The sequence below is a fragment of the Trachurus trachurus genome (genome assembly GCF_905171665.1).
Source record: "Trachurus trachurus genome assembly, chromosome: 6".
In the NCBI taxonomy this organism is placed as follows: Eukaryota; Metazoa; Chordata; class Actinopteri; order Carangiformes; family Carangidae; genus Trachurus; species Trachurus trachurus.
Genome location: NC_139897.1, coordinates 31,294,095 through 31,307,312, shown reverse-complemented (window position 1 = coordinate 31,307,312; position 13,218 = coordinate 31,294,095). Strand labels below are relative to the sequence as shown.

At 41.9% G+C, this 13,218-nt stretch overlaps 1 protein-coding gene across 1 annotated transcript in view; it reads left to right on the top strand.

Moving 5' to 3' along the window:
• Positions 1–9,048, top strand: part of LOC310987534 (NACHT, LRR and PYD domains-containing protein 3-like) — a 192,529-nt gene extending 183,481 nt beyond the window's left edge. The window contains exons 20-21 of the mRNA XM_083973841.1: positions 8,081–8,254; positions 8,662–9,048. Coding sequence (XP_083829967.1) covers positions 8,081–8,254; positions 8,662–8,845 — 358 coding nt within the window. The 3' untranslated portion in view covers positions 8,846–9,048. The remainder of the gene's footprint in view (positions 1–8,080; positions 8,255–8,661) is intronic.
• Positions 9,049–13,218: the final 4,170 nt, after the last annotated feature.

Here is a 13,218-nt window from a genome sequence, read left to right as displayed (position 1 = left end):
ATCAAAGTACAAAAAAAGGTTGTGACAGCACTCACTTTCAGTTAAACACTTTTTAATTCATTAAAACTGCTCGGCAGCAAGAAACAGACGCGTTTAGGCAATCAGCCGTCCTCAGCGTTACCAGGTCAGTGGGTGTGTCCACTATTTAACACAAAGCCAGCTGATTCCAATCACCATTCATGTACATACACAGAACATTTATAGGCTAAATACTGTATTAAAACAGTCAGAAAATGTCAGAAAATATTATACAGAAAAATGAAGAACATTATCATGTAAATAACATTAACAAAAATACAATCAAGCACTATATCCATAAAAATCGAAGTTGTGAATGTGACAACAACAATTGTCCCTATGTTTGATCCTATTAGACCTACATCCTAGACAGTAATAAAAAGAACACACATGGGTCTATATAGTATCCTCGTAGATAAAGGTTAGTGACAAACAAATGTGGTGCAACCACTGCCCGAGAAGAGGAATGAACATGCACGCAATTCATTCCAGGCAGTGAGGAGGACCATACCTAAATCACTAACCACCATCACAAAAAACATGAAAATAACAATTCCTCATTCAACCCCCTCGGATGCTCCGTCTGTAAACGGTGGATCCAATAAGCCTCCCTTTGGAGGAGTCTCTTCTCCCTGTCACCTCCCCTAAGAGGGAGATCGACTATTTCTATCCCCATAAATCTCAGACTGCAGACTCCGTGGCCTGCTGAGTTAAAATGTCTGGCGATAGGTGACTTCTCATCATGGTTTCTGATATTACTTTTGTGTTCCGAGATTCTGATCCTCAATTCTCTTTTGGTTTTCCCTACGTAGCAGAAACCACATGGACAACCTCTTACCACTCCTATAAATTCTGTAATATTCGCCTATCCAAGGCGTACCCAAAGTAAATTGAATGCTGTACTTGAACTGTTTGGAGAATATGGATGGGCTTGGTCTCTTTTGAAAGGTATCACTCTGAAGTTTTTCCCCAAACTGAAATAATCACTATAAGTGCTACTATCATTGAATAATCTAAGTGGGAGCACACTGAATTAGAATGTTTTTATTCTCGCCTGAATTTTTTTGTTGCAATCAGATGCCTGAAGATGAGTGTGGCTGAGAATTTTTGCTGGAAAACACAATGGGACTACAGCATGAAGCCTTACCTGGCCCCAGTTCAAATTTGATAACAATCCTGCTAAAAATGAGTATTTTACACATGTTTTTCTAAGTGTATATCTAGGCGTTTTCCTAAAGTTGCCATTGAGAAACAATACATGCGCCAAAGTGCAGCTTTTGCAAAGTTACGCATGAAGATGGCAGTGCTGCCTTTTCCCAGGGACCGTGAATGCAGCACATCGTTCGTTTCGTAATCTCATTGGCTATTCAATGCTACAGTTTCCATCGGGATCGGTTCCTATTGGCTGAAGCCATTCAGCGCTGTCGGAGGGGATGTTCCTCATGAGACACAGCCACTCATTCGCTATTGCAGGCGGCAGCCGGGGACAGGGAGCTTGTGATTGGTCGAGTGAGCTGTCAATCGAAAGGTCAGAGGGCAGCGCCATTTTGTAAAGTGAAATAAACATTGTTTTCATACATCCATGTTTTCATGTAAACGCCAGACTTATGAGGAGAAATAAACGGATTTACTGGATATACAATGCGTAATTTCATAAGATGCAGCAGCGGGATGAGGTTATCTACCGGTACAACCGTGTGTTTTGGACTAAATACTTTACTGGATTGGATTTACTGGACTTTTCTGAATGTAACGACACCAAGTTTGTGGGGAAACCCTGTGATCCTGAGCCTGCCCTGACACAAATCGTGAGTTATATCGGCTTTTTACGAACTTTGTTAGCATGTTTATAGTCTGATTCAAGTGTTGCTGTGATGATTATATTTAGGAATGGTCGGCATATCTTTAATCACAAGAGTTTTAGCTTTCCAACGATATGTGGCATGACTATTTCAAGTGACTGGTGACATCCTCTATGACACCTCCCTGATTAAAACCCCCCCGCGGGCCCGTGGGCGGGCCGTAGGAACGGGAAGAGTATACGACATGCGTCGTTCTGCAGGTGATCCTGCCCCTCACCTTAATTTTCCTGCCTGTGTGAGGATGTGTGAAATGGTCCCCTTTAATTAATGAATTACAATTCACACAATTTAAACAGGCAAAGTTACCTGGGGACAAGGAACTCAAAAACTGTGAGGGTTTGACATAGAAATTTGTTTTCACCAATTTATCCCTCAAATTATTCGATCGCTTGTAGGCGAATAAGGGAGGGTTTGTAAACTCACGTCAAGGCACACAACCTGGGCTGTTTGTGTGTGTGTGTGTGTGTGTGTGTGTGTGTGTGTGTGTGTGTGTGTGTGTGTGTGTGTGTGTGTGTGTGTGTGTGTGTGTGTGTGTGTAAAAGTGTCTAAGGGCCTGTCCCAATATGCACACTCGATCACACTTACACACTTGGGCACTTGGCGTGTGCGTTCATGGGCTTAGTGTCAGTGCTCAGTGTGTCCCGTTTCTCCAACGACTGAAAGTGCAGCGCGCTTGATTTGCACTTTACCCACACTTAAAACCTTTTAAAAACCAGCCTATTTTTTAGGCCTTTTCTCGAAAATTGCATGTCCATAATAAAATGATGTATCTCTGCAACCACAAGGTCTATTTGAATACTTTTGGTGTCATAGTAAAGGGAAAAAAATGAGGAATTGCTGAGATGTGTACATTTCAGTATATCTGTTACTGGTGAAGAGTAAATGAAGATGACACACAGAAAAAAATTAATAAAATTAATATTCGCCTAAAAAAAAATTATATTTTTGATGAGTGCCCTTCAGAATAATACTGATGAAGCTCAAACTCTCTATAAAATCATTGTACAACATGTGAACATTGTCTCTGCAGTGGTTGATTCTGATTAATTGAAGCAGGACAAAATGATTCATGATCCATTTTTGGCACAGCTTGGAACCACCTGCCTATGAACTATTGTTTAATCTTTATTTTCACAAAATTTGGATAAACTAACTGAAAATAAATCTACTGGAACCGATTGGAAATAACTAACATTGGCCGCGTTTCCCAGATTTGTTAAGAAGCTCTTAGCGCTAAGATCTTCTTTGGAGCGCTCTTAAGAACGCTGTGAAAGAAGAACGTGTTTCCCAGAGTCGCTCTTAGCCTAAGAAGATCTTTCACTAAGAAGGAAATGTAAGATCGAGCTGACCCACTCTTTCGAGTCTTCTTAGCGACTTTTTAGCACTTTTTCAAGGCAAATCAATATCACACTAAGCAAGATGTAAACAGTGCACATCGTATGTTTAAAACATATTAAATATGTGCCGAAATAAAAAATAAAGAGATAAAAAATAAAATAAGAACAATAAATAACCTAAATATGAGGAATAACATGTGCTCTGCACATCAGGCACACAAATAAAATTAATCATCATGACTATCATTTATCATAATTTTTATGCACACATCCACGTCCCATATCTCCATGAACATCAAAAACAACCGTTCTTAAATCAGCCCCTAGTGTCGCTGTTTCATCGTGTTTTTACACAGTGGGCAGCTTCTTGGTGTGGTGGGGGCATCGCAAGCAAGGGTCAGTGTCACGGAGTGTGGCAGCCGTGACACTGATCCTCCCGTGCCATCTTATACTGGCACTAAAAAGACTGTCACATTAACACTCCACTGCCTAAATATATATGTAGCCTATATACATATGTAGCCTTGCATTGATCATTCAGTGATGATGAGAAAAGAAAAACGTGTTGACCACCAAAATAATTTTCTATTGGGTGGATTTGAACCCAGACCACAGCAATGCTTCAACTTGCAGTGGGGATACTCTATGAAGTGAGCTATTTGCTACCTTGTGTTTTCATCCTTTCAAGAGTTGTCTGGCTGTAAACCAGCCAGCCCCTGCGCACATTTTTATTTTTATTTTCACACACATCAATCACATGGTCACGCAGCCGTCTGGCCGCATCATTACGCGGCTGTGCCGTGTCACCTACGGCCAGTCCGTCACTGCCCGTGACCAACGCGGCAACAACAGCAGAGAAGTTTCTAATCAGGCCCACCGACACCTGTGTTAACCCCATGTTTGACAAGTGGACATCCCGTTTTCGGTGTATTCATCGCCCGTCGGTGCAGCTGCGCTTGTCACTGTGTGTGATTTATGCGTGTAATAGGTGGCGTGTGATATAATAATCGATTTGCCTGGCATCGATTGATTCAGTTTAAGAGCCTTCTTAAGTCCTTAAGAAAGATCGAATCTGGGAAACGCGGCCATAGTGGATTCAGTCTCTCTGCGCCCTGCTGCACTCTGCAGCTTATTTGTGTGGGTTGGGCTTTCAGCCTCTATCTCTGCAGCGGATTGGTCGATTCGAGTGATTGACGGCTCATTCTAACCATTAGAGAGAGTAGAATGAAGCTAGACCCACGTCGATGTGATTGGCCGCACTGGCAGCCATGAGCCAGCCATGAACCAATCAGATCAGCAGATCCACGTGCAGGCCAACGTGGGGTTGTGTGCGCTCCGTGCAGGCTTCCCCGGGTCCTAAAGCCTGTCGGATTGCGGTCAGGCTGATTTAGATGTAAACACTAGGCAGAGTTCAACTGGGAATATTGTGGATTTACCCATAAAACAACCTTTTCACGGCAAAACAGCAAAGGTAAGAGGAAATGTACAACCATGTTTTGGCCACGCAGGGTCTGTTTGTGCTCGACTTTGCTCGTTGTTGTCTTCTCCCTCTGCCGTGCTGCTGCTAGCTGCTGTGTTAGCCGCGGTTGTTAGGGAACGCCCCAATGTTTGGTTTATATCATAGACTGTAAAGGTTTATATGAGCGGTAGCTGATGTGTTTTGCATAATGTACAGTAGTATACGAGCCAGAAATGTGGCGACTGGGTCCACACAGAGGTGCTTCATGAAGTTTGATGTCTAGTTGTTTGTTTGAGTAGTGTTTGGGCTGTGTTTGGGTCATATAAACATGGTTTTTACACGTTGTAGCCCAGCTTCTGCTGTTTAATTTGACATATAATATGACTATATTCTTTAATAATTGTGCAGTGGGGGCTCTGTTATTGTTCTGCATGTCTTCAAGTCCCCCAAATGGGGGACTCTGGATAGCTAAGACCGCATCCGAGCGGTATTTGGCCAAGTATAAATCCCACAATGCACCACGGTGAAGTCCGCGTCACCGGGAGCCACAAGCCCGTTTAGGAAACGCAATAGAATTAATCTCAATAAATGAAATTAACTTTCTATCTCATCATTATGACTTTTTAATGTCATATTTTGTATTCATCATGCTCTGTTCATGTTTTTATTTTTTCGTTTCTTGTTTGTTTTATTTACTTACAGAGTTGGGCTTACACATTTATGATTTGAATCTAGTGCATAGAGACACTTTTGGAGTAGATGAGACTGTGATTCAGCAGCACTGTTTATTAAAACTGTTGCTGTGCTGTGTGTGTGTGTGTGTCCTAGTTGAGCTACTGTGCGCAATGGCACAGGCTGCACTTGTCAAGTATGTCCCAATTGCTTTTAAATATCACCCCACACGCTTGGCCACTTAATACATTCTTGCACATTATATGCAAATATACAGTACGTTCCGCCGGCAAAACGTCACCAAAGTGTGTGCGTAACCAAGTGCACTGAGCCAAGTGTGGAGGAATGGGACAGGCCCTGAGTGTCAGAGAGAGAGTAGGTTAAAACTTGCTAACTGTTAGCCACCGTAGCTCAGGCGTTGGTCTCCCGTCAGATAAAAGCTGCTGTTGTTCTTCAGATGAAGCTCATTAAGGTGTTCACCTCTCCAGTGGAGCATCACTGCAGTTGAATTAGCTGCTAAACTGCTGGAGGCTAAAAAGCCAGGGGACACGTCTGTGTGTTGACCATTCACCAAGGCAATGTGAACAGAAGTGCAGCTCAGACATGGTGCAGTTAAGTTAAGAGGCAGCGTAGCGTTGTGCCTCTTCACCTCCATGTGAACTCTCTGTGGGAACTTACTGCACATGTGCAAACAGCCACATACACACCGTACTGACAGAAGAGGCAGAGCAGCTCTGGGCCTTTGCTCTGTAATACTACACATGGCTGAGTGGTTTGTGCAGCTGCTGCCTGGACAGAAGCTAGCTCTGTTTACTGGCTTTTATTAGACCATGAAAATCACCACATTCTGACACATTGAACTTGTAGTAAAGTTATCTGAAAGTCTAAAAGAATCCAACTTTAGATGAAGTGAATAAATCAAAGCCCTGACTGCACCTCACTGGTTTTTAGTCCAGTCTCTGTTTCTCTTCATGTTTCACCTCCACTACAGAAACACATGTGATGTATCAGACAATAACTGGATAATCAATAGCTGCTGGCTCCACCTCTTTCCTGAGGCTCTGTGATGTTTATAGTGAAACATTCAAAGCCAATAGAGGTCGACCGATAGTGGATTTTTAAATTCCGATATAATAACGATAGTTTGGAGCAGGAAAAAGCCGATAGCCGATTAATCGGCCCCCCCACGAAAAAAAAAAAAAATATTAATTAATTTTTTTTTATTTAATTTTTTTTTTTTTTAATAATAATATATAGCTATTAGCTAGTGTAAAACTAAAGGATGTGGGACACTGAATCATCCCTGGACCCTGTGAGTGACGAACAGCTGAACTCCACACGTGAGTTTGTTTACACTGATCAGCTGTAGTGAGGACGTGACGCTGCAGGAGAGGAGACTGTAGGACGTTAGCTCGTGGTGTGGTTACGCCGTACATTAACAGGTGACTGTTTCACTACAATTAGCCTAGGCTACTGTGTGGAAAACCCATAGACTGTAAAAAAGAAAAACCACCACGCTGTAATGATCGTGATCGAGTTGGACGAGTGTGTTTGGAGCTGACGGGAGGAGAGAAAAAAGAGAGCGAGACGCGCGTAGCGGCCGTGATATGACGACCCCGTCCCCGCTGAGGAGGAACTCGGCTGTTATGGAACAGGACCTAAACCGAGTCGAGTAGAGCCCATAGAGCCCAACTTTGTAGTGTAAAGAGCCATTATTGTGCGTCTGCCCCAACTCTGAAGCTGAAGCGGCGCTCTCTCTTCCTTTTTCCTGTCTTTCTCTAGCTGTCCTTTCAAAATAAAAGCACAAAAAGCCGGAGGGGGAAAAAAAAACACTGACTCGTGAGCTGGTGGCGGTGAGATATTTAGCGTGGCAGCCACCACCACATTATCTATGCAGGAACCCTTATATGATTAAGAGAAAATACTACAGTGTTTCTCATTAAATAACAAGAGAGTTTCGTTCCAGTCAGCCCCTCCACCTGCCGCCTCTCTCTTACTGCGGTCGCACCGCACCTACAGTACAGTACCCTCACCTGGGTCACTTCTCCGCTGCTGCCGCTGCACACCCCGTCTCTCTCTCTCCCCTGCTCTGTGTGTGTGTGAAGAGCAGCCCCGCCCCTCAGTGATCAGAGAGACAGAGAGCGGCAGGGAAGAAGCAGTTTATGGCGCCGTGGAAAAAACTGCAGCCATCGGCCACTATCGGAGCCAAGTTCCGCTGATTCCGATAGTTTGTAAAACGTCCTATCGGCGCCGATTAATCGGCCAAAACGATTAATCGGTCGACCTCTAAAAGCCAACATCCCATAATAAGCAGGTGTGTTTCAGGTTTTTCTGTCTCTGAGCTTCATTCAACATGTGTTTCTACACGTTAGTTGTCATGGTAACAGAGTTCAGCCTCACATGTTTGTTGTCTTGAGCATGGTCAGTAAATCTCTGATCAATGTGGCTGCACAACATGAGTTTGTCTGGATGGAGCCACAGGTGGAGCTGACAGGTGAAGAGGCGGAGTCACTGCGTCTGTGTTGAAGCAGCAGCAGCTTCTCATGAATATTAATGAGCTGTTTTCTCTCTATGTGACTGTTTAACCTGCTTCCTGTTGCTTCAGCTGCTGGACTTTGATTTTCTAAACTTGTTCTTTCTGAAGCTTCTTCAGCTCTGAACAGATGATGAGACACTGAACGCTGTCAACAAGGAGCTTTGTCCTCAACTCACTGCTTTTATTCTTCATTCAGATTGGAGAGCTGCAGTTTGTCAGAGATCAGCTGTTCTTCTCTGGTCTCAGCTCTGAAGTCCAACCCCTCCCACCTGAGACACCTGGACCTGAATGGAAACTACCTTCATGATTCAGGAGTGAAGCATCTGAGTGGTTTTCTGGAGAGTCCAGACTGTAGACTGGAGACTCTGAGGTCAGTTCACTGACTGTTACTGTTGTAGATCTTAGATCTTTGATCCACAACTGAACCTGATTGATCTTCACTCAGAACTTGAATCATTGACTTTGATGTCATGAATGAAGGACGTTTGAAATAGTTGTTGTCTCATGTTTCCACTTGTTCTTCTCTCACACTGACAATGACTCTTCACTTTCAGCTCATTTCACTCAGTCTGATCAATAATCAATGATCTGATCACTGCAGCTGTGTGTGTGTGTGTGTGTGTGTGTGTGTGTGTGTGTGTGTGTGTGTGTGTGTGTGTGTGTGTGTGTGTGTGTGTGTGTGTGTGTGTGTGTGTGTGTGTGTGTGTGTGTGTGTGTGTGTGTGTGTGTGTGTGTGTGTGTTCTTCATTTCATCTTCTTCTTTTATTCTTTATTCAGATTGTGGGGCTGCAGTTTGTCAGACATCAGCTGTTCTTCTCTGGTCTCAGCTCTGAAGTCCAACCCCTCCCACCTGAGAGAACTGAACCTGAGAGGAGGAGACAACAACCTGAGCTCTTCATCTCTGCAGCAGCTTCATGATCTTGTGAAGAGTCCAGACTTTCGACTGGAGACTCTGTCGTGAGTCTGATCTGTAGCTGTTTCCACAGCTGATGAGACTGTGGGAGTGAAATAACGTGTAAAGTGCAGCAGGTGAACCTGTCAGGATGTGACATCATCACGTATGACATCATCTATGACATCACAGACTCAGAAAACGCTGCAGCAGCTTCAATGTGTCAATCATCAGTGATCCAGTCACAGGTAAAGGTGTTGAGTCAAACAGGAACAATGAGCTTCATCTGTCACTCAAGTACAGGAAGTACTTTTACTCCAGTAACTCCTAACTAAATACTTTTACTGTAGAGTATTTATTTTCCTCTGGAGCGGCCTGGCCGAATAATTTCCTTAGGGATGAATAAAGTTATATATATATATATATATCTGTCTATCTATCTATCTATCTGTCTATCTATCTATCTATCTATCTATCTATCTATCTATCTATCTATCTATCTATCTATCTATCTATCTATCTACTTTTACTCTGATACTGTAGGCCGATCTACAGGAAGTTTTGTATTGTTTTACTGTAAATATATGAAGTTTTTACACTGTGTTACTGTAAGTACAGGGAGTACTTTTACTTACTGTAACTAAATAAAGTATTTCTACTGCAGTGTATCATATGAAGCATTTTTATTCAGGGTAACAAAGTATATTTGATTCATTTCCAGGTCTGGAAAAGTCTGGAAAATGGAAACTATTGTATGGAAAAATATTTATGTTTCCAAGAATGTTTCCACTGCTCTGTTTTCTAAAACATAAAATGTAGAATATCTGAAAAAGAAATGGATCGATCTTGTTTTTTCAAAGTGTTTGACAGCAGCTTAAATGTGAAGTATGTGTCCCAGAAAACTTCCTCTTTGGGCGAGTGGCGTTCCCAGCTCTCTGCTCTGATCCTCCTCCAGGTGTCGTCATGTTTCACTTCTGCTCCGACACACAGGCGACGTCCCACGCTGATAGTGAGCAAACTATTAAACCATGTTTCCATCCACATGTTTTTATTCACATGAAGCAATATGGAATTAAAAATGTCTTATGGAAACAGTAAAGTTCATTGGATTTTCTCTTGATTGATTCAAAGTTTATGCAACAAATTCTGATGGAAACAGTTCTTTCCCAGATAAATGTGAGTTGTGATCATGTTTTATGTCAGTTCCACTTGGTATTCCAGCTGTTCAAAGACACGGTGGGAGTAAACACAGAAAGATGCAGGTGAACAGACGACAGACTGGCTTCATGTGAAGTGTCTCCATCTCCCAGAACAGTTTGAAGCGCTGCAGGTGACCGGTCCCTCCGCTGTCTGGAGGAAATGCATCAAGACGGTGTTTACAATCACACGCCACTGTCTTCTCATGTGCAACAGCCTATTTACCAACTTCACCTGGCTGGCGTGCGTGTGGCTCAGTGGTTTCCAGTCGCCACCTGTTTAATGCCAGGTGGAGATTACGCCGCTGCGTCAGCCGGCTCCTCTTACTGGGGAAAACATTGACCAGTAAGTTAGAAGAAAATAACAGTTATATTTTGTTCTTTTCATGCCGACAGTATCATGGCGAGCTAGCTCTACACAGCAATGCAATGTGTTTTCTTTAGTGTCTTTTTATAGACCATCAGCTGTAGCCTCAGCCATTAGTTAGAACCTCTTTACATGGTTCTTGTTTTAAAATGAGGCTGAAGACTGTGAGGACTTTTTAACTCGCTCATTGAGCATTAGCTTCATTAGGTAGCTGACTGCAATGCTCCCTGGGTAGACAGTGTTTGTCTCTCTCCACATAGCACAGGTGAACAGGTCAGGCTAGTTGATGGGATGACTATAACATAACTCACATTTTTTGAGTTCCTTGTCCCCAGGTAACTTTGCCTGTTTAAATTGTGTGAGTTGTAATTCGTTAATTAAAGGGGACCATTTCACACATCCTCACACAGGCAGGAAAATGAAGGTGAGGGGCAGGATCACCTGCAAAACGACGCATGTCGTATACCTTATTAAATGTCCATGTGGTTTCTGTTACGTAGGGAAAACCAAAAGAGAATTGAGGATCAGAATCTCGGAACACAAAAGTAATATCAGAAACCATGATGAGAAGTCACCTATCGCCAGACATTTTAACTCAGCAGGCCACGGAGTCTGCAGTCTGAGATTTATGGGGATAGAAATTGTCGATCTGACCTTTATCTACGAGGATACTATATAGACCCATGTGTGTTCTTTATATTACTGTCGAGGATATAGGTCCATTGGGATCAAACAGTAGGGACAAATGTTGTTGTCAAATTTACAACTTGTCGATTTTCATGAATATAGTGCTTGATTGTAATTTCGTTAATGTTTTTTACATGATAATGTACTTCATTGTTCTGTGTAATATTATTATTATTATTATTATCATATACCATGATATTTTCTGACATTTTTTGACTGTTTTAATACAGTATGTATCTTATAAATGTTTTGTGTATGTATGTGAATGCAGATTGGAATCAGCTGGCTTTGTGTTAAATAGTTGAGACACCCACTGACCTGGTAACGCTGAGGACGGCTGATTGCCGAAACACGTCCGTTTCTCGCTGCCGAGCAGTTTTTATGAATTAAAAAGTGTTTAACTTAAAGTGAGTGCTGTCACAACCCTTTTTTTGACTTTGAATTTTTTTGGACTGGCACCCGATTCACCTGTTCATACGTTGAGTTGAGCACGCCAAGTTTGCTGATACCCAAAGGGAAAGCTGGCATCATAATTCTGAGTGGTGGGCAGGTACATGTACGACTATAGTGTCTATTTTGAAAGAATTAAAGAATAAGAAGAATATTCGTCTTATTTCTTGTCAAAATGTCTAATTTCTAGTCAAAACTAAACTCTTTTAACTTAAAATAAGACTCATCACCTAAAAATAGACTTGTTTTAGATCATTTTCAGACAGATTTGCACTTGAAATTAGTAGAAAAATCTGCTGGTGAAAGCAAGTTTTTTGTGCTTGTGCTGTAATAAGAAAAACTTGATCAGAGTTTTTAACTTATTTGAAGTGAAAATATACTTGAAAGAAGTAAAAAGTGTCTAAAGATAAGCTACTTTTTAATGTGATGAGTCTTATTTTCAGTAGCCTATAATGAGATTTGTTTTGACTAGAAATAAGACAAATATTCTTGGTAAGATTTTGAGTTTTTGCAGTGTATACTCTGCTACGGAGCCAAGACAGCGATCACTGAGGGTGTGAAGTTTCCATCGTTACACACTCAACCTTTGGACCGTTTTGTGTGCAGCATCCGGGTACTTACACTACACTGTGTTGTGACATAGTTGTGAATCAGTGGCGGCTGGTGACTGGAAACATTGTGGAGGACAGGAGGGAAACCAGTCCACGGTGTCATGTTATTTCATACTGGTGTACTACTTATCTCTACATTCTTATGTTCAATGGAAATGAAGCAGTAAAACAATGGCTTACAAGACTTTTTTTTTTAAATAGCATCTTTGTATTCAATCCTGCTGTTTTCAGATTAATACAGGCCTAATGATAAAGACAGAGCATTTATCAAGGATGTTAGATAAAAGGTAAAAAAATAAATTTAAAAAAGCAGGCCAGAGTTCAACACCTGTAAACGTCACAGTGGGAATTTTACACAACACCGTCTGATTTAAAGAATAAAGACAAAAACCATGAAAATCTGGAATTATAAATAACAAAGCAAAGTGTTCCACTCAATTTAAATACAAACTTGTACTTTTAAAGCTTTTACCTGGGCTTTTAGACGAGGGATTCTCAAGGCAGGGACAGTTTCTTTTTTCACTGACTGAAATACAGCAGTGGACAAAACAAAAAAATCAGCAGTGAGAGCTGGATATGGATCACTCGTCCAAAACCTGCAGTTTGACAACGTGTCTTACTTTAATTTGTGGGATGGGAAATTCAACAGTCCTTGTTGCTGCTCTGTAGCCGACGGTGTCCTGTCGTGTTGCAGATGTTTTACCCTCCAGCTGCGCGGGTCACGTCACTGAAAACTATGAAGGATCTCTCTGACTGCTTCTCTCTGAACAGTTTATCCAGTAATGTGCTGGTGTTTCCTTTGAAATCGATACAAATATCACTGGAAACTCTGTATTTCTTATAGGAGCATAGGAGTCATAGCAACAGTAACCAAGGGCTTATTTGGGAACTGTCATTGGACCAACCTGATGCTAACCCTAACCCTAACCCTCAATCTTGTATTCTGGTTGCTAACCCTAACCCTAACCCTGCACATCAGCTTGAAAATGTGTTAAAAAGAGGTCTAAAAAATCAACTGTTATATTCATAGTGGGTAATAAACATGTGTTTTACATGTCGAGGATCGATCCAGTTTCTGTATCAGGGGTTTATATTCTTCACTTTCATCAAACAAGCAGCAGAAGTCTGGTC